General features: G+C 35.5%; 1 protein-coding gene across 2 annotated transcripts in view; it reads left to right on the forward strand.

The window, feature by feature from the left end:
• LOC109069047 (exportin-5-like) overlaps window positions 1–21,731 on the forward strand; it is a 109,126-nt gene that overhangs the window by 14,423 nt on the left and 72,972 nt on the right. For both annotated transcript variants that reach the window (XM_042736308.1, XM_042736309.1), the window contains exons 2-3: window positions 16,218–16,400; window positions 16,543–16,569. In XM_042736308.1, coding sequence (XP_042592242.1) covers window positions 16,218–16,400; window positions 16,543–16,569 — 210 coding nt within the window. The remainder of the gene's footprint in view (window positions 1–16,217; window positions 16,401–16,542; window positions 16,570–21,731) is intronic.

A 21,731-nucleotide genomic window follows, 5' to 3' on the forward strand; every position in this document is an offset into this window, starting at 1 on the left:
TAAATAAATAGACCAAATATGCAAATTAAATAGTACTTTGTTTTAGGTCTGTTGGTGTTCCGGTACAGAAATCGAATAATCAAATGTAAAACCAACAGCATATTTCTTCACTGTATAAATTAAATGTAGATTAATAATTTTTACACCAACAGCAGCTTGTAGATTAGGTGCTGTCACTTTTAGACAAAAATGAAGGGACCAATACAATGATACACAACTGATTTCGTTTCTCAACTGTTTACGTTCACTAAGTCATAACCGACTGTTTTTTCGGAGGATTCTCGCCAAGTCAGGGATATTTTGATATACTTTTGTATGTATATGTCCGTATTGTGTCTGAATATGCATGTTGCCTGAGACACGGCTCTCTGTGTGCGCGCTTGCTCATGAAAGCACTCAGAATTAAAGTTATGTACGACTTGTGCTTGAATGCTTTGCATTGTGGGTTGTGACAGTGAAGACATTTTCCCACCAGTTAATCGATGTGTGACAACACCAGGAATACCGGTATCACCATGGGATATTGTAGGTGTTCCCTTTTTTCCTCGCTTTCCTTCACTTTTAGATAGCTTGTAAAAGTGGCATGCTCTCATTTTACTTTCACGTTCAAATAGTGGCAATTTGGCTTAAAGCAATTGTTCATTTTTAGTTTGTTTGAATATTCCCTCTTTTTCTCGCTTTCCTTTGCTTTTAAATAGCTTAAAAGCGCTGTGCGCATTTTCGTTCACTTTTCAAATTAGCCGCAGTTTCGGCGGTCAAATGCTTGAACAACAAAATACAACGTCAAACTCACTTAAGCCTGTATATAAACACATAACTTTTATTAACAAAAACAATAAAAATACACCATGCTAAAGGGTAGGCTGTGCCTAATATCAAAATAACAAAAAATTACATCAAGTTTAAATAGGTATACAAAACTCGAAATAGGCTAATTAAAAGTCAAACTGGCTTTTCAAAATCCAAAATATTGGCCAAAAAGGCGCTTTTGCATTTTCATTTTAAACTAAATCATCCGCCATTGTCTTGTCTGTCTCACCTCACTCTTGTCAGTCAGCTCGACTCACTCTCTTCACTGGATTTTTCCCCCCTTCTGGTCTATGCATCCCTACCTCTGCTGAATAACTTTTATCCCCGGGGATAAAAACATCATGCAAACCCGCTCTGACGTCCAGATCTGAAAAAATCAAATGATTCGCGATACGCGATTTTCCGATTGAAGCGCATCGAACAGTGAATCATTTTGCGACGCAATGGTTTAAACTGATTTGGAGTTTCAAAAAGCTCCGTTGTGTTCTTTGCTCGCTTTCTCTATGTAATTTGTTGTTTGAATAACCGTGGGACATTAAATCATTACAATTAATAGGCCTAACGTAGGCTTACAATGTTTTTATTAAACTGAGATCACACTAAATACAATTTCCATCGTATTAAGAACATTTCATAAAATTTTTCAAAAGCACCCCCCCCCCCCTCTGTTTATTTCACAAATCGCACCCTGCTTATAACCCTATGCTAATAACGTAAATTGTCAATAATCTCACATTGCACGTTTCTGGATGACGCTGTCCTGTATACTTCCTAGTTTGTATCGCCGTGATAAACAGTCAAACAAACGTTTTACACATCAAAAATAAAAATAAAAAACACTACTACAATATGGGTTGTGTGTGATTTTAATGCAATTCTGGGTTGCAATAAATGCTAAATATAACACACACACACACACACACACACACACACACACACACATACATATATATATAGAGAGAGAGAGAGAGAGAGATTACATTTATTTTCCATTATTTGTTCATTTGTTGCTCTTTAAATTTGCTTTAAGTTTTACTTAGTTTACAGAATGCTGCTGATGGATGCTCCCAGCACTTTTTATGTTTGTTGTTATTATTAATATTAATGTTGTTATTATGAACAGTTCTCAGAATTAAAGATGTGTTAAAATAATTTAAAGAGAGTCTTTGTCAGAGGGCCTTTTTATTCTTAATTTTGACATTAATTTTCATTTTTTACACTAGACACATATCGGTTTCAAATATCGGTTATCGGTCTCCTTGATCTGTAATAATTGGTATCCGGCATCGGCCCTGAAAAATGGCATATCGGTCGATCCCTAGGCTGCATGTGTGAGCAAAGATAAGCAAGTGCTATAACAAGTCCCAGTTTAGCTTGAAGGCAGTACACGTAGCAAGGTTTTTTTTTTTGTTTGTTTTTTTTTATAATAAAAAGTAAACTGAAAGTATAATAGAAAGAGAATAGAGCAAGCCAGTGTTAGAGGCCTTTTTTTTGCTTTTGTTATCTTTATTATAAATAAAAAGAAAACTAATAGATAGAATATAAAAAGATTAGAGAAGCTTTTTTTTTTAAGAAAAAAGGCAGTTAGTAAATGAATAGAATGCAGGTCTAAAAAGGGCAAGTTTTCAAAATAATAGAATTAGGATAGAGAGTGCTAAAGTTAGAGGTTCAAATGAAGATGGAAGAGATGTGTTTTTAGCCGATTCTTGAAGATGGCTAAGGTCATTACAGGAGGGTCTGGTATGGGCAGGAAGGAACATTTAATTTAAAAGTCTGTGAAAGTGATTTTGTGCCTCTTTGGGATGGCACAATAAAGCATCGTTCACTTGCAGAACGCAAGCTTCTAGAGGACACATAAGGGAGGTCTGAAGTAATGAATTTAGTTTAAAGGGGTTCTTCCCTCCTTTATAGCAATCAGTCTGCTCTTACAATCTAATTAGTATGGTAGTGATTTTACCTGACTAATACTCATTCACACTTTCACATGTGCTACTGATATGATTAGTCAGTTAATGTTGGCTGGTTATTTTGTGCCAGGAACCAAAAAAAAAGTGAAATTTGTGTTTTTGTGAAAAGTTGATTTTTTCTTTTAGTAATTATATCAAATGCATCTGATCACTCTACACAATAATCTAGAAACAACGTGAATGAAGACCACAACAGCTTAAGCAGTAAACTTTGCCAAATACACTGTATGTCAAAAACTTTTGACCATGTCTGTACTCACGCGTTGTGTTCTGTGTGAACAGCGCACACAGACAGTCATGTCTCTGACACACGTGGGCCGCCCTGAATGGGGTAAATACATACAAAAATAGCCTATGTCAAAATAGCTGTGAAAAATAATCTGAAACTTAATAATATGAAATATAAAGGTGAAGAGTGAATATGCAAATGTTATTTTAACGCGCTTTTTTTTTCAATTTCTGTACCTTGAACATCTACAAACATAAAAACCTAAAGCGACATTTTCATTTCTATCTTTGTGCCATCCACCCTTTTTTCCTGACGTAAAAATGGGCGCCGCCATTTGTAAATTCTATGGGTCTATCTTCCGGTCCTCTCATTTGCGTCCAGCTATTTTTTAGATGTACAAAACAGTTTGTTTTGCCACTTGATATTGACAATTGATGTGTCCTTATCATATTATTTTAACCTGTTTATTTAATTAAGAACACACTTGTTTGTATTGCAAACAGTTTTACCATTTACTGCACATTGTTATTCTCGTTATTTACCTATAGCAGCTAATGAAATGGAAGTCTCACCGAGAGGCTTACTTCGGGTTGAGAAAAAGGTGGATAGGCCTATATTTAATTGTGCTATTACTTTTAAATTTGTTCATGTGTTCTTATTTACTGGCTGTTCACTTGTCTTTTTATAATGTTTGAATTTTACAATTATTTATAGCTAGTGGTTTTGCTGTGGTATCGAAATTAAAATCGAGAATTGTAAAATGTAATTGGTATCTAAAATATTGGTGTCATATAAGCTCATTTATTGTAATACAAGATAACAGAAATCAAAAACAATGATGATAGCAACTATTTTATTTTTTGTGGCAGTGCCAGTGAAAATGTTGGCAGGGCAAGTAAAAAATGTAGGAGACCGGGTCAGTAGAAAAAATCCTTAACGTTGAGCCCTACTAAATAATGTCTGTCGTTAGTCATTGGCTAATACATTTTTAGATTTCACTTTCCACTGTTTAAGATAGAGCCTAGTTATCTTTGTGTTCCAACTGTCCAGGTTTTATGATCATGACATCAGCTTTTTTTTTTTTGCATTTTAGCATTGGTGTCTGTGATTTTCAGCAAGTGCAGCTCTTTTATGGACATAGCTTTCTGAAGGTCACTGTTTGTTTTATTTTTGATGGAAACAAGGTGTTCAAGGTGAATATTGAAGTTTTGTCACTTTGCTGCAGTAGTTCTGTATTATTTAGACATAGTCGTTCTTAGTGTTTGACGGTCACTATTATGGCTGCATGATAAATCAAAATGACATCGCAATCGTGACTAGGCAAAATCTGCAATTGTCATGTGAATCTTGTCAGTGAGGCATGGTTCTCTGTGACCAGTAGTAAATCTCCATCCGAAGGCTGGAGGGTGCTCTCGTGCAGAAACTCCATATGCCCTGCAGAAGAAATCCAGGAAATCCCTGTAGTTGGATTTAACTGCTTTCATTGATTCAACATGACTAATAAACACAGGAATACTTACAGGAGTTCTTATTATAATTATGAATGCAGTTTTTGCTTAGCTTGTCCGTGAACTACAGCTCTGTGTAGTAAATGATCTGAAAGCACGTGATGGAAGTTTACTATTAATCACAGATAAGATGCGCATGACAGTCGCATTCAAATAATTGTGCACCCCTAGGCACGATCATCAGTTTTCTATCACTTTTCCTCTTTGCTGATGAATTCCTGCCATGCTTTGTGTACACTGTTGCTCTGAAAACATCAAACAATTGGGCTGTTTAGGTTACAGGTGTTTCTGCTAAATGGGCTTCCATGATTTTATTTTTTTATTTTTTATTTTTTTGTAAAGTCTGACAAGTCACCCATTTCACGGAGTGATTGTACTTAACACTGCTGAACACAACTTATACAGTAGGCAAAATATTTATTTGATCCCCTGCTGATTTTGTAAGTTTGCTCACTTTTGAAAAAAATGAAAGGTCTGTAATTTTTATGGTAGGTTTATTTTAACGTATAGAGACAGAATACCAACCAAAAAATCCAGAAAAAACACATTATATAAAAGTTAGAAATTGACTTGCATTTCAGTGAGTGAAAAAAGTATTTGATCCCCAAGCAAAACGTGACTTAGTACTTGGTGCAAAAACTCTTGTTGGCAAGCTCAGAGGTAAGACAAGAGATTGTGGGTTTTGTTTTTCTATAAAATCATCAAAAAAAATTCTTGTTTGTTTGCAAAGATGTTTGCTTCATCTGGATCCTGCTCTTTGTCTTGTTTCTCTGAAGCAACCACATTACACAGTCGAATGGAATGGTACCCGATTTTCATGTCAGCATCTTGAGTTTTTGTGTGTTAACTTCTGTATTTTACAAGAGCGTTGGCATACCATTAAGAAACTTGATGTGGGCTTCAGCAACAGTTCCTAAAGCAAGCTATGAGGTTTTGGTCCAGCGACACCTAGTGGTCACGACATATAACAATTTACAAATGCTTACAGTTTTTGTGAATTTTGCCGTTGAATCTCACCTCTCTCTATTTGTTCCTCATAGAATCCAGTTGTATTTATTTTTGACAGCTAGCCATTTTTTTTCATCTGCTATGTGATTTAGGTAAAAAACATGCTTTTGTTCACTTGTCCTGAACTCATTTGTCTGATCTTCACCAAAGGCCTGTGTACTTTGCACCCATTCATTTTTCATTTTTTTAACCCAGAAATTAAATACAAAAAATGCATTTTCTGTAATGGCTCAAACTCTGATGACTGGAATAAGCAGACACAAACCGATTTTTATTGAAAATTAGTTTTTCATTACATTAAAAAAAAAAAAAAAAAAAAAAAAAAAAATGGATGGCCAAAACACACACCACCAAATTTCACACAGCTCATCATCACACCATGCTGGCAAAAATGTAATTCTTTTTGAATTCTCAAACCACTTTCAACACAAGACAAACAAGACCTGCTAAAAATTTAAAAGCTATGTATTATTTGGGATTGGTCAAAGGGCTCTTTATCGCCTTCATAAGCAGGGTATGGTCTGGTTTTCTGATGTGCATGAAGTTTGGTATGGTCATTGCCAGTAGGTGGAAATACCCAAAGTTCACAGGGGGGGACTCTAGTTCATGGTTCATTGGCTTGTAATCATAGGGCAACCACTTTAAAGGGCCGTACACACCGGGACGAAATATCGGCGCGCGTTTATTCGCCAGCGTTTTTCAACGCGTTTTTTGTGTTCACACCCAAGCGATTTTCGCTGACGATGAGCCGAGTGAACATGCAAATTCATTCCCTGACATTAGATGGCGCTTAATGTAAAACAGAAATACTAGAAATACTAGTTCTCTTTTATCAAGATTTTTGTAATCGCTGTCGCGTTTGTCATATAGTTCTTTGTCGTTCCGACACCAACGAGACCAGCAACTCTACATTCATCTTGCCTTGCATCTTCTTCGTCTTATTTCTTCCCGGCAGTGTAGACGCTACTTGGCGTATATCTTCTTCGCCGTTACGTATGTGTGCTCAGCAAGACAGTTTTGTGTTTGAGCGCCCCCAAGTTGTGTTTTTACTGTAACTTCAGAAGCTCCAGACACGTGTGCAAAAAGCGAGCCATTCTCATTGGTCGTATAGTTTTTGACGCGGGGCGTCAAACCAAAAAAAAACGAGCCTGAGGCGTTTTTAAAAAAAATTACGCTTTTACGCGTGCTGTTTTGCGCGTCGGTGTGCACACGCCACATTGGCGCCCTTTGTTTAGTCACGAGGCGTTAAACGTCGGCGAATATCGCGCATGCGAAATTCGTCCCGGTGTGAACAGGCCTTAAGTGCTAAATAGCATCTCTCTTTAAAGGTGGTATGCACCTTTGTCAAATGGTACTATGAAGAACCATAAGAGAAACCCCATTCTCCTCCTTAGATTTTAGATATGTTACTCCACTCTCATATGTTCGCTATGAATGTGAATTTACTACAATGGCAAAAGCTGTTGTGAATCACTCTTATGTTTTTCTGAGATCAATAAGTCTAATTTGGGGGCCCTGGAATATTTCCTTATGGGGGGCCTTGGGAGCAAAAATGAATTATGTGTGGCACAAACAGAACCACAGAACCCATGAGAATCTCTGCTGGGAAATAATTACCTGTGTAATTCTGCCCAAAACTGTAGAATGTTTTGGATGGCTACATCTCAGCTGTATTCCCTGTTTACTCCCCATTTACACTAGTGCATTTTCATTTTAAAACGGCAAAGATTGATTAATGGAAATATTGTAGAGCATGATATTATGTTATTATGATGTTTCCGTATTCAAATAAGGTAATTTTGTGCCCACATTCAAAATAAAGATTTTAAAATGCAGGATAAGTGTCACTAATTAAACAAGTATATGTTCAGCTAATTGTCAGCCTCTGACATGTATGCTTCTCAAAAACAATTAGAGGATATGCATATAAACAGCTTTTTAATTAATGGAGTAGAATAATCATGGCTGATAGTAATACATGCAAACAAAAACAACAACAAAACAAACATACTGGATGCAAGAACAGCTGTTACTTGCCCTACTGGTTAAGGAAAACAAGGATATAATCAAAGGAATATTTGGAGTTGGGGTAACCTCTAAAACCAAATGTTTCAGCCATTTTAGGAATAGTTTGTCGCTTGGTCTTAGTGACTTTGGAGTCCTCTTGACTACCCCTAACTCACAAATTTGGGAGCTGGTTTCAGAGCTAAAATGCTTTGTGAAATACTCTTAGAGCTAAAATGTAGGGGTCCTAAATTTAGGATTTACACACTCATTATTTTTTAAGATAATCCTAAATCGGTGAGTCATGAGGTACTTTTAGCCTAAAGATGTTTTGTGAATACAGGCCCAGTTTTCAAAAAAAAAAAAAAAAAAAAAAAAAAAGACATGCACTGTAAGTCCACCTTTTATTTACCATTTATTTACTTTTGTTTAAAAAAAAAAAAAAAAAAGATTGTTACTTAGACTAGAGCATGGGTGGGCTAAAGGGGCTGAAGCCCCGAATGTTTTCAGTAAAGCCCATATTGTTTTATTACTATGCCCTGTAGGCATCATCACTGAGTTTTCATGCACATTAAAATAATTTCTAGAACTGCAGATTTGTTCTCTGCACATTTACTAGCATCTACTAATACATTGTCATTTACTCCTGACAAGAACCGCCTACTGAGGCTTGTACCTCTAACTGACACGTAAACTAGCCAACCAGCGATAAAAGTTATGCCAGCTGCTTCAGGTATTTGTAATTTACTGTATAACTTATCGCTATAATACCAACCTTGCTAATTTTTTACTGAGGCCTGTCACTGTGAAGCAATAAATATAAATAGCCTAGCTAATTATATGTAGCCTCTCTCTACTCTTACAGTGGTGAGAAAGATGAACGCAAGTTCTTCTCCATTTTGATGTAGCTCTCACTCATTTTTGGGAGATGCATGATAGAGGGTATACAACATATACATAAATACTTGGAAGTGGTTGTCTTCCCTGTTCTCCTTGAAAGTATCGCCAACTGCAAGTTCCTATCTGTGGTTACAGCAGTTCTACACAATAAGATCTGGGTAAAGTTGTTTCAGCTGGGTAGAGACTCCAGATACCACGGCCTTACTTGTTTGATGCACCATCTGAAGTGAAAGAGGTCTAATTGCATTTGAGAAACTCAAATGTTCACTGACAAGCTGCGCAAAACGTGTGCAAAATATGATTGTGGTTTAGCGCAGCTTGTCAGTGAACAACAGCTCTGTGTTGTAAATGCTGCTCCACCTGAAACCACCTCCACACGTGTAGAGATTTACAGCAGATTACAGAATCGGCTTTACTGATTGATGCGCATTCATGCCAATATTTATCGTGCATCCCTAATTTATACTCCGATAAACTCACATATCACAGCCTTTTCTGGACTGAAGCACACCTCCCAGAGTAAAATCATTGGCCTCCCGGAGATCAGCTAAATCCTGCATTAAGCTAAAAGGCTGCCAGTTTTTGGAAATCACATATGCAGTTCTGAAAATTTTGTTTGTGTTCCAAATGTGCATTCTGTCTTTGAACACCTGTACTTTAAAGTGCCCCTATTATGGGTTATGAAAGGTTTATATTTTGGGTTTTGGGCGTCCTCAACAACAGTTTGGGCATGCATGAATCATTCAACTGAACACTGAATCATTCAAAACACGATTGAGTGTTGCTGTGAGATGCGCTATGTTTGTGATTCTTTGTTTGGATTCATCGGATCTATTTTCACTGCTAAAATAGACATTCTTTCATCATTATTTCGTCTAAAATGTAAGTGACTTATATTATAAACTTGTTTGTTGAAACTGTCATATCAGTGTCACATTTTGAATCGCGAGGTGATGGTAAATTAAGTGATGGCCAATTGTCAGCTCTCTTGGTCGTCAGGTCGTGTGATGTATGTTGCTGAACTGTATTCAAATGTTATAAATATAAAAACACCACATTTTGAAATTTAACTGCAGTATGTCAATTTAGTTTTTATTTGGTGTGCTGCGCTCATAGACTTTAAAAAAAACGGCGCTCATTTGTTTGATTTCTCCTCGAGAAGCTGCGCAAGCCTCAAAAGTTTAAGGTCCTTTCACCCTGACTGAGTCCGAAACTGTCGTATTCGTTTTTTCATATTCGTCATTTGGTGGCTCTCAATTGTCAAAAACACCCCTCAAAATAGTTGCTACGGATCCGAAAAATGCAGAAAATTGAACCATCCGAATTAATTTTTATGACGAACGGAAGTTTCAGAGGCTTCAAACGTATACAACGTGAGGTCATATTTAGTTTTTTATATATATGAACGAATAAACTAGTCAGAATATAGGCTACCGTTTAAAGCTTTCCTTTAGTTTTGTGAAATGCTCACACGCACGCACCGCAGCCACGCACACACAAACATGTTTAAATACATTTATGTTGTTAATAAATAACAATAAATGTGTTGTAACAGCAATATCTCCAAGTTTTTGTTTTTCACTGTAAAAATGTCATGATTTGCTAATGCAAAGAGAGTACCGCCACCTTTTCCCCCCATTTCAAGCACTGATTATAGCACAAACAAATCATCCTCCTGGCGACTTTTTTTTTTTTGTCAAAAGTGACAAATTCAGCATCTTTTACTGGTGTTTTTGGAGACTCAAAAGCACAAATCACTCTGCAGTTAGGCCTACTGTGCTCAATGAGCAGCGGGTGCAGCCATGAGCCCCTCTCTCGTCCAAAAGCACTCACAGGCGGTCAGTCTCTCAGTAGCCTCGCGCAGCAGTCCCAGCCTGCAGTAAGAGCAGAGAGGAGACACACACGCCCCTCCGCGTCCAGGATGCAAATTAATCGCGCATGCGCATGGCCGCCGCAGTCCCGCCCTGGCTTACAGAGCGGGGTGTAAATGTAAATGTTCACCTCACTCTCACACAAAAATAAATCACTGCATTTAAATTGACTCACGACATAGCTCTCCATTCACTATAGTCTAGTCTCTTGCCAAGTTCGCTTGTGCCAGCTCTCGCTAGTAAGTTATTAATTTGATTTACACAGGCCTTTACTACAAAACCCCAACAGTCTTTTTAAAGACTAAACCCACAAACATTCTCTTTAAAGATTAGATCAAATCTCTGCCCTAGCCAGTAATTTTTTTTAACTGCTAGGCAGTAGCTACACTTAGCTAAAACTACCCACCAACAGTCTTTTTAAAGACTAAACCACAAACAAACACACACACTGACGAGGACTTCAATCGTTTTAAGTATTAAAATAAAATCTGAATTGTCTTCAAAATAATTATTTTGTTCGTTTAATTAAAGATCGTGCCTAAGTCCCGACTAATTAGCCCCTGATACGTCTCTCAACATAGCCACACACACAGTTACATATTGCCTAAACTTTATTGTAAACACATAACAAAAATGGAGAAATTTCTTGTGAGGACCAAAAAGCCAACCGACGCACCCCCAGCTGCAAAAAAGCTTCGAAGGTACGATGAAAGCATACCTGCAGTTTCGGGTTTACAGTCACGGCTGATCTGAGACCTCAGTGTGTCGTGTGTGCCGGGTGCTGGGCAAACGACAGTATGAAGCCCTGCAAATTAAAAAAAGACACCTCCGAACAAAGCATGCTGGCATTAAAAATAAACCGGCTGAATATTTTAAAAGAAAGCTTGATGGCCTCCATCAGCAACAGGCAACCATTTCAGTACACAGCACTGTGTCTAAACAGTGTTTAGAGGCATCGTATGTAGTGGCCAAAAGAATCGGTAAACTGGGTAAACCTCATACAATCGCCGAGACTCTTATTTTGCCAGCAGCGCAAGACGTGCAGAATAATGATAGGCGATAGTGCAGCAGCCAAACTCGGTGCAATACCCCTGTCCAATGACACAGTCACTAGGAGAATTGTAGACATGTCCAATAATATCAGAGAGCAACTGATAGAGTTTTGTAAAAAAAGTTTTCCTTACTATGCGCTGCAGCTGGACGAATCCACTGATATTGCTGGCAGGCACAGCTCCTCACCTATGTCAGGTATGTCATTGGAGCCCCAACTGCAATGAACCAGGCTTTGGGGGGGGGCCCAGCTTGCAAAAAGGTTGAGAACCCCTGTCTCTATAATATGCATTTATTTTTTTACGTTTTTTTTTTGCTCAACAACTCCCAAACGATTTGCTCATGATTCATTTTCCCAAACCCCTCCTTTACATGACCCTAATCTGCTGTGATTGGTCCTTTCATCATGCCTGTAATGCCTGATTAAGCAGCAGTGAGTGCAGTTTCTGCTTTGTGTACAGCCATTACCAGGGAAACCGTGCTATTTTACTGCTTCCAAAAAGCTGGGCATCTAGTGGCAAAGAATGAATTAAACATTTTCATTCAGACCATCGCGAAGCTCGATACTGATGGTCAAGTTTTCCCAGGTCTGCGTGCCCGCAGTATGCTGTTTCACGTTTGAAGTTAACATGAAACGGCTTGGCATTTGTTTTGAAAATGATTCCTTTAAATGATTCAAGTCGACTCTTTCTTTTGAGAGCAAATAACTTTATATCTCACAGTGCACTTTCAGATTTAAAACTTTGCAGGATATTTTCATTCACTTGGAGCTGTTACAACACTGCATGAAATGTAATTTTCTAAAATCCATAATAGGGGCACTTTAAGTAACCTTCCTTTGCTTTTCTTATGATTTCATCTGTAGTCTTATGTTCATGGCTTTCTCCATGTAGTCAGATTTTCCTCCGCAGTGATGGCAGTTGCACCTCCTATGTGACTCCACTACAGTGTATTTAAATTGCGCCACCCTTTGTGTCTCCACTACTGCATATTGTAAAGTCCAAAAATGATTTGGCCAACCTTGATCCCTGCATATGAAGGTGTAGTCCAAGACTTCCTACACTACCATATGTTGTCACATCCAAGCTTGCCATTTCTGGTTCTGTAGCTATGGATGCCCTTTATAGAAAAAAGCTTTTTGCTTCTCTGTCCAGCAGCTTGGGAAAATACAACCTGCACTGCTGGAAGTTCCCTGATCTTCACTTTCTCTAGACTGTTCAGGATTTTATTTATTCTGCTTATTGGGGATTGGGGAAGTCATGGCCTAATGGTTAGAAAGTTTGACTCCTAACCCTAAGGTTGTGGGTTTGAGTCTCAATACCACTACTAGAGGTGCCGGGTTGAGCGGCAATGCAGGTTAAACCCCCAACTGCTCTCCGGTACGCTGTTCATCTTTAGGGTGCGAGTGTGCTCATTATATCACGATGTCAGCCTGGTTTTCCTTAATCTTCTTTAAAAGCGCAAAAGGAGCAACCGTAATCTAAAAAAATGCTAGAAAAGAGAGCAGTGTCCACTCGTTTCTGTTACATAATCAACTTGTTCTGAGTCTATTGGATATGGTGAGGAATTGAGATAAATCAGGAAGATTACTTATAAAGCAGAGCTATTTTGTGGTAGAAGTGATGGTTCTACCATACTTGTAACAGGGATTAGAATTTACAGTTTTAGCTATATGAAATTTGCTAAAGGCTAGATAATGAGCTTGAGATCATCGCTTGGCTGGCATAATTTCAACACCATCAACATCAATTCCATGTGACGGTATTAGGTAGAGTATGTAGAGTATGATTTTGACAATGGGTAGGTCCTGACACGTGATTTTGTCTAACCCCAGTAGAGTTCAAAATGTATTAGTTTTGAATAAGCGAGCAGATACTGATTTAGCTACTTGCTCTACGTTTGTTTAAAAATTAACAGGCAAGACAACTAGCAGTGAATGTGCTTTCCATTAAATGAAATCACACAGTGAACAAATCCTTAACAAAAAAAAAAAAAAAACGAATCTTTGGCAATGAACGTGCTTTGTTTTAAATAAATCACACACAGTAAACAAAACCTTTTAAAACCAGTAGGCTACTTGTAACAAATACAGTTTTTCCACATATTCTGCACACAGGCTCGATCAAGATTTTCTTGTTTTTCCGTTGCCATCTGGTTAAAACCCGAAATGTGCCCATATTTATAGGCGATGTAACATTTTTTTTTCGCAACGAGATCCATCGTTTTACCCTTTCTTCACGAAGCCGGTGTTCCGTCACCCAACCCTCTTTGGAATAGCCCGGAACACTGTTCGCGTCCCTAGCCGACGTTTGGATCCGTGAACATTTTTTATTGGATCCGGCCACCTCAGTCCTATGTCAACTATGGGCAATTAATCGCCTAAATTAAAAAAATTTAATAATATTTGTGTAGTTTTAAATGTTGTTATCGATAGAGATACGCATATGGGGTTATTATTTCATCCGCAACCACATCAACAAAACTCATCATCCGCGCCAACGTTTTTTTGAGCAAATTGTCAAAGCCGCACCCGCCCGCCCCCCCCCCCCATCCGCTGATTGTTTTGCGGTCTATGGACGATGTCCAATGCTTTGCTGATGCGAGCCGCGAAAAAAAAGCCTTGTCTGTTCTAGAAAGGATGCAGCAAAGATATTTTAATGCTAATGTATTAGGCATAGGCCTACGCTGAGTTTCATTTACGATGAGATGCGCTCTAGTTCACAGTGCAGTGCAAGTGAACGCGGTGCGCTGACGCTTCCATGTCACGGTTATCATTGTCTGCTATATTTGCTTTTTATTTATAAAAATACATGCAATTGGTTGATGAAACATTTATTAAAATTAAGATAAAATTTGTACAAAACGAAATTTGTTTTTAAGAAGGGTTTTCTACAAAAGCAAAATTTAATGAAGTGGTAAATATCATGTTCTGACTATTTACAAAACTTCATTAAGTGGTAAAAACCATGTCTCCCGATATATTGCGCATCCCTTATAATCCTATCTAAAAAATGAAAATAATTTTTGATAAAAAATTTTGTATGTTTGTAAAAAATATTTTAATGACACGGTTTTGGCGGTTATAGAGTTCTAATGACGGTGTTCAGCTGTTATCGCGGTTTTATGGTTACCGTCACACCCCTAGCCAGCACTAACTCGGATAGAAAAGAGCAATTCTTCAAATCAATTCTGTTATGGTGCCCTGCTGGCTGTATACAGTAGCCAGTACAAACATCACAGGGGATTTATCATTCTAACACTTGTTTCTCTGGATAATGTTATATGAAGCACCATTTCTTCAATCTGAAGCCTGCCCTCTGAGAAATACTGAAAATATTATAAATTGTAGCAACACCTTCCCCTTTACCTTTTGGATGCGGCTCATGTTAAAAAAAAATATCTTGGTGGTAGACTCATTTAAAATAATGTAATCATCTCGTTTTAGCCAGGTTTCTGTCAAACAGAGCACATCTATGTTATGATCAGTGATCATATTATTTACAAAAAGTGATTTCGTAGAAAGGGACCTGATATTCAATAAGCCAAGCTTTATCATTTGTTTATCTGTATTACATTTGTTTTGTATTTGCTGAACATCAATTAAATTGTTACTCTTAAATTGGTTTGTATGGTTTTTTTTTTAATTTTCTAATTTGGGGAACAGACACAGTCTCTATAGTGTTATATATAGGTGAAAGAGTCTCTATGTGCGTGAGGCAGCTAGCAGACGGTCAGTTTAGCCAGTCTGTCTCCTTCCTGACCTGGTCCCCAGTTAGTCAAGTGTAAACTCAAAGATTATGTGCCATATATCTAGATAGAAGAGCGGCACTACCCCAGGAGGGATGAAGATCATCTCTTTTCAACAGGTCAGGTCTGCTCCAAAAACTCGTCCAATTGTCTATAAAACCTATGTTATTCTGCTGGCACCACTTAGACATCCAGCCATTAAGTGATGACAGTCTGCTGTGTATCTCATCACCACGGTAAGCAGGGAGGGGACCAGAGTATATTACAGTGTCTGACATCGTACTTGCAAGTTCACACACCTCTTTAATGTTATTTATTGTGACTGAATTAGTATGTCATCAGTTATAATTAAACTTTAAATGTTATAAATAGTTTCCTGTTTAACAATTAAATCTTTGTCTATTTTTGTAATAGTTTTTTTTTTCTTCTTTGTTTTATAAAAGTATTATCAGTCATTGCGTTCACTAGAAATATTTGAAGTGTGTATTCACATTCGGTAATGTAAATGTATTGAATGACTTTAATCTACTTGTTGAATCAGGCATTATGAGGAGTAGCAAAGATTTGGCACAATTTATATAATATTCTCATTAACCTCAAGAAGCTTTCATTTTATCCTAAACACATTGAACAAAAATAAGCTGTTGGATTGATTTTGCAGCCCCCTGAAGTGTCATGTTAGTTTATTAGAATTTTAGTAATAATAAATTTGACAAAAGATGATGCGTACAACTAAGCAGTTGCCCTTGTGAAGGTTAAAATTCAAATATAAATATCGCCCCTTAATGAAAAGGTTTATTTCTCTCACTGCTATGAACTGACCACCACACAGAATTGAATATGAAAAGTGTTGGGAGTCAGCTAAACACAACAGCCAGCCAATGTTCCAGCACAAGACCTTGTTATGACCTTGTCCAGTTATCATTATTGATTTTTTCAATATTGCACACAACTAGTTTTAACTAAGCTCTGCAGGCATCTTCAGGAGTCAGAGTGTGGACATTTTGTTGATCTGCTGCTTAATGACCCTTTTGCATGCAATTTTAGCAAATAGTAACTTTAGCAAATAATAATCACAAATATTGTCTATATAAATTAACAGTCACATTCTTATTTTCTTCAGGACGCTCAGACGGAACTTGTAATGCTTGTCCTACTGCGGTTAGCTGAGGATGTGATCACATTTCAGACATTACCCACACAAAGACGGCGAGATATCCAACACACCCTTACACAGAATATGGACAGTATCTTCACCTTCCTGCTTGGCATACTGCAGCTCCATGTGAATGAGTACAAGAAGATGGTTAGTTCTTGAGATAATCATGAATAAATGACAAAACAATTTTTTTTTTTTTGGTATATTTATTTTTTAAAGTTTGGTGCATGCAACAGAATACTGTCATGGTCCTATAAATTGACTGAATGGATTTATTGTTGTTTTCTAGAACTGCATTGCTGGTCAGGAATTGAAGGTGAGTGAAGTTCATGGACACCTACAGTATTTAGGCTTTTCAGAATTTTGAGTCATCTCACAATTTTGAACAATGAGTTCTGTGTACATTTCACACTTCTGACTTGTTTCCACCACTGGGGAAAAAAAAGGTTGATGTGAGATTTTCCCCACAGTTCTGTCTTTTCATTACAATTGAGTTTATATCTCAAAATTCTGATGCAATTATCTTTATTTTTATCCCATGCAGTGTTTCCTCTAGGTTTACAGCTTTGGTCTCCTAAGTTGAAAAAGAATCAGAATCACGTTTATTGCCAAATACTGTATGTATACATGTACAAGGAATTTGTCTTGGTAAATTGGTGCTTGACAAAGACAAAAGAAAAACAAGAATTAAAAATAGAACAATGAGATAAACAATTTTAAAATAAGACAAGTAAAGGCTATACAATAAAAGCAGGAAAAAAAATCAGGAAGATAAAAATATAAAATACAAAATAAACAAACATTAACTCTACATTTGTGCAGAATACATAAAGTGCGGGTGTGCAGATGTTTACAGTTGAAACTTAAATTGTACATTCCTGAACATACAGCCAGCGCAAAAGCTTACAGTCTAGGATGTGAGAATAAGAGAATATAGTAGTTGTGTGTGTTAATGTAAAACATGTGAAACAACACGTGTGTATATGGTGTTCATTTATTTATTTATTTATTTATTTATTTTTTATGTCAAGTGTAATGTCCATGGGCATTGGAGGCAGGAGACATTTACAAACACACTTGTTTAATTTATCAGAATACATAAAGTACACAAGGTTTTTAAATAATTTTGCTTCAGACTCTATTTTAATAAGCTAATTATGTAATTATTTATAGTCCTATTAAATTGTATGTAAATTAGGTATTTGATGGTATCAAATTTACATTGACGCTTTTGTCACAGTATATGGTTTTTAACACAATAGCCTATATAATTAAGTAAAAAAAAAAGTGTTGTCCTCTTAACAGGATAAATAACTTTATTAAAGGTTTTTTACTAAAGAAAGACTTAAAAATACTCAAATATAAAGTAAACAAGTGTTTCAAGATAAGTATAGATAGGCCATGTTTTAGGTAAGATTAAAAGAAAAAAAGTTTAAGTTTGAAAATAAATAGCTTAAGTATTAATTATTTGGTGCTATGGTGAAGACTAAAGTGAATATTAATATATTTTATTACTTAAGTTACATTCACACTGCAAGCCCTAGTGCTCAATTCCGATTTTTTTCTCAGGTCCCATTTTTTTTTTTTTTTTATACTGTACAGTAGGTGGCCAACCAGAATGAGCTTTTTGCCACTGTGAGTGCCGCGTCTGCAAAATGCATTTGCAGCTTTTGACCGCTGAGTGGTGCTTTAACCACAAGTTATCATACAAGCGCATCAAAGCACATTTTCGCAAATAGCCATCAGCTTTGCCTAGCCGATGTGTTACATTTGACTGCTGGAGTCAAGGAAAATGAAAGAAAAACACTGTAGTTAAAATATTTAAAATTCACAGATGAAAGTTTAGTACTTATGAAGTTATGCGCGTTTCTTAGAACAAATTCAAACAGGATAAATGTTAAGCCTATGAGCCTGTGCTTATATTTTCTCTAAGCTACACAGTATTACACCATATTTTCGATTTGAAACATTTAATAGGTGTGCAGTATTATTTATATAATATGAATTGTGTTACATTATCCTAAAGAAGTGGTAGCCTATGTTAGTGAGGTAGGCTACATGGATTTATATGCAAAATGTCAATATTCTCACATATTAGGCCTATGTTTGACACATTACCTGTCCTTTATTTTGAAAGATAACTTCTTGGAAAAAAGATATCTGTCTGTACACTAAGAAATTTATAAATTATTTCCTTTATTTTAGTAAAACGTGAGGCACTGTATAATTTCGCTCCCATTATTTAGGCCTAATTAAAATAAGAAATGAATAAATTAAACCTGCACGATTTAGCTAAATCATTGAAACTCTAAAGAATGGATGGATTAATAAAACGTCCTCACATTTAAACTCAAGTTCTCTCATTATAATCAACAAAATTGCACACAATGTAAAAAAGAGCTTCATTAATTGACAATTTCAATGATTTTAAAGGGAGCCTTCTTTACTTGCTTTCATACAATTTAAGTAAAGTGAAAAAAAAAATGCAGCCGCATTTAAATGCAGGTGTGTATCATATTCCTTAAAATATCAGAGTGCAAGATTTGAGCGGCACGCATGATGCTGAGTGCGACGCGCAAGCATTTATTCTTAATTGTCTACATATTTTATCTTCATTACAAATCTTGTTTGGTTTTATTTTGGATAATTGCATGTAAAAATTATTATCTTTAATGCATATGCAAAATGTGAGACTGCCATCTTTTTCGCAGTCTATAGCATTTTATAATTATTTGTACAATAATATTTAACTTAACCTGCTTCATATCTTTATTATTTAATGCAAAAGAGATTTATTAAAATAAGTTTATAAGAGTCATGCATCCGTTTAATCATGATCAAGAAGAACTAATGATCAACGAATTGGAGAGACATCGGCCGTTAGATCATTTTAAAACGTCAAATAGCCTTCATTTTGCAGGTTATAACTGCATCTGTCTCGGTTATAGACTTATAGATTATTTTTTAATGCGGATCCCATACTGTAACCTAAAATAAATGTGCTCTATTATTATTCATATTCAATGGTTTGTGTGAAAATTATTAATGCGTGGTTCATAACAGGGAGGTGCCCTCTCGATCACTTAAATGTTTTCTTGATAATGAAATATCTTAAAATTGGGGTGTCTCACATACAAGAGTAATATATCTACAGAAAGCTTGAAATGTCTACATTTAAACGAACCAATTAAAAACTAAAGCATTATGTAATCTGTGAAGGTTGCATTTCTCATTAAAGGCGCGTACAGTATACTGTGGAGATGAGTCACCACTGGGAATTTCATCTTGCAGCCGACAAGAAAACATTAGTTTATTAATAAATAATTAAAATGTCTCCTTTTTCACAATTATTAGGCTACTTCTGCCTTTGCTTTGTGGCAAACTTAATGCATGTGCTTGAGCGTGGAATATATTAAGGCTCATTATGGTTTACAGATGTTAATTTAATATAAACATGCAATTAGTTGAATAATGACTTAAATGAATGACAACTATTAACTAGAAAAATCTTACGTGGGGTGCAGACCTATTAAATACCCTTTAGATATCCATAATGGAGAGATGCCTTAACATTGATTTTTCCTCTGAAACAAAAAAAAATTAAATTTAAATAAAATTTATATTTTATGTTTTGAGAATGGCCAACCCTTCCCCATTCTGCAGATATTTTTGCTTCTGGTTTGTGCATTGTAAATCACAGAAAGTCTACAAAATATATTGTCTCCCAAAAACTCTGGTCTTTTTTGTCACGTCCGTAACGCATGTGTATTTCCCAAATCTAAAATAGCCTATAAAACATGTTCATAGATGGATACTTTTCTGATATCTGGACTCTGTTTGGGATTTAGAAAAAAATAAAGAGATGGTTCAATATACTGGTTACGAATAGGCTACATTCTGTGAGAATTTATATTTCACACTCTAAAAAATATTGTTTGGATGCAAAATAATAATAATTAACGCAACAGTTTTCATCATATATATATATATATATATATATATATATATATATATATATATATATATATATCTATATATATATATATTATATATATATATATATATATATATATATATATATATATAATTATATTTGTTGTATATTTGTGTGTATATATATATATTATATATATATATATATATAATATATATATATATATATATATATATATATATATATATTGTTCTAACTAAGTTGTTCTAAGTTGCTTTTTTCACATTGATTTAAATTTGATAAAATCATGGACACTAGTTACAGACACAACTCAATTTTTTTTTTTTTTTTTTTTGATGATGAAACAATACTTAATGCTGCAAGGACACCAATTTTCTTTAGCACTTTCAATCAAATGCCTTCTGATTGAAACAACATACAAGACAATGCCCAGTGAGTCTGTTTTCAACCTAAGCAAACACTCTACTCTTCAGCACAATCTCATAAAAACCACCAACATAACAGAAACACTTTTAAATACTAAAAGAACTGAACACTGAACATTAATAAATCTTCTCCTGTTCTGATCTTGAATAGAAATGCATAAAATATGAGTTTATTTCTACATTACTGCTCATTATTTAGTCACATGCAAAGCATGCTGGGAACCTGAAACGTGAACTTGAAAAAAGTTATGGAGCTAATTAAATTGAGTTAGTACAACTTTAATAATTTTTTAAACAAACTAACACAGATATTTAAGTTGAAGTTACACACAGTATTATGTTGATGTAATTATCAACATTAAGATGTCAGGACAACTCATTAAAAAATTTTAACACTTAAAATTTTAATTAAATCAATAAATTGGAATTTTTTAACTTGCAGTAATACATTAAATTATGTAGTGGCAACAGATCCACTGAATTATTTTTAGAGTGCAGGGGGCTGGATTCAAGAAACATTCTTAAAAAGAAATTTCTTCTTAACTATTTTCTTCTTTTTGAACTTTAGAAAAAAGAGTATTTTGTATTCCCAAAAATTCATCTTAAGAATATTCTTATCTTTTTTCTTAAGATTGTTCTTAAGACCAAACCAAAGAATTCAAATTCTTGAAAAGAATATTCGTAAAAATCTTTGTAAATAACTTCTTAAATTTAGGACCGCCCCAGACTTGTCTTAAATCCCAAACAGTAAGAATGATTTAATTAATTTATTGGGTTATTTTAAATTAATATGTGCACTGTTTTTATTTTAATTTACATGATTCCCAATTATTTATGTTCACGATTTCTAATATTTGTACAGACTTTACATTTTTATTAGTAATTAGCAATTCATTTAATTTTACATTTGAACAGATTTCTTACATGACAGCATTAATTAAAGTTTTTTAAGGGTCAAGCTCATGTTATCTGCATCTCCTGTGCTCCATCAAGCCACTCCCATAATAGCTGTCATCACTTGAATTAATGCATGACTACATTATCTGTATGGCATGTGTGTAAGACTCTAATACTATTATGAAGTAATTATTTTATGAT

This window comes from Cyprinus carpio, chromosome B13 (assembly GCF_018340385.1).
Source record: "Cyprinus carpio isolate SPL01 chromosome B13, ASM1834038v1, whole genome shotgun sequence".
Taxonomy (NCBI): domain Eukaryota; kingdom Metazoa; phylum Chordata; class Actinopteri; order Cypriniformes; family Cyprinidae; genus Cyprinus; species Cyprinus carpio.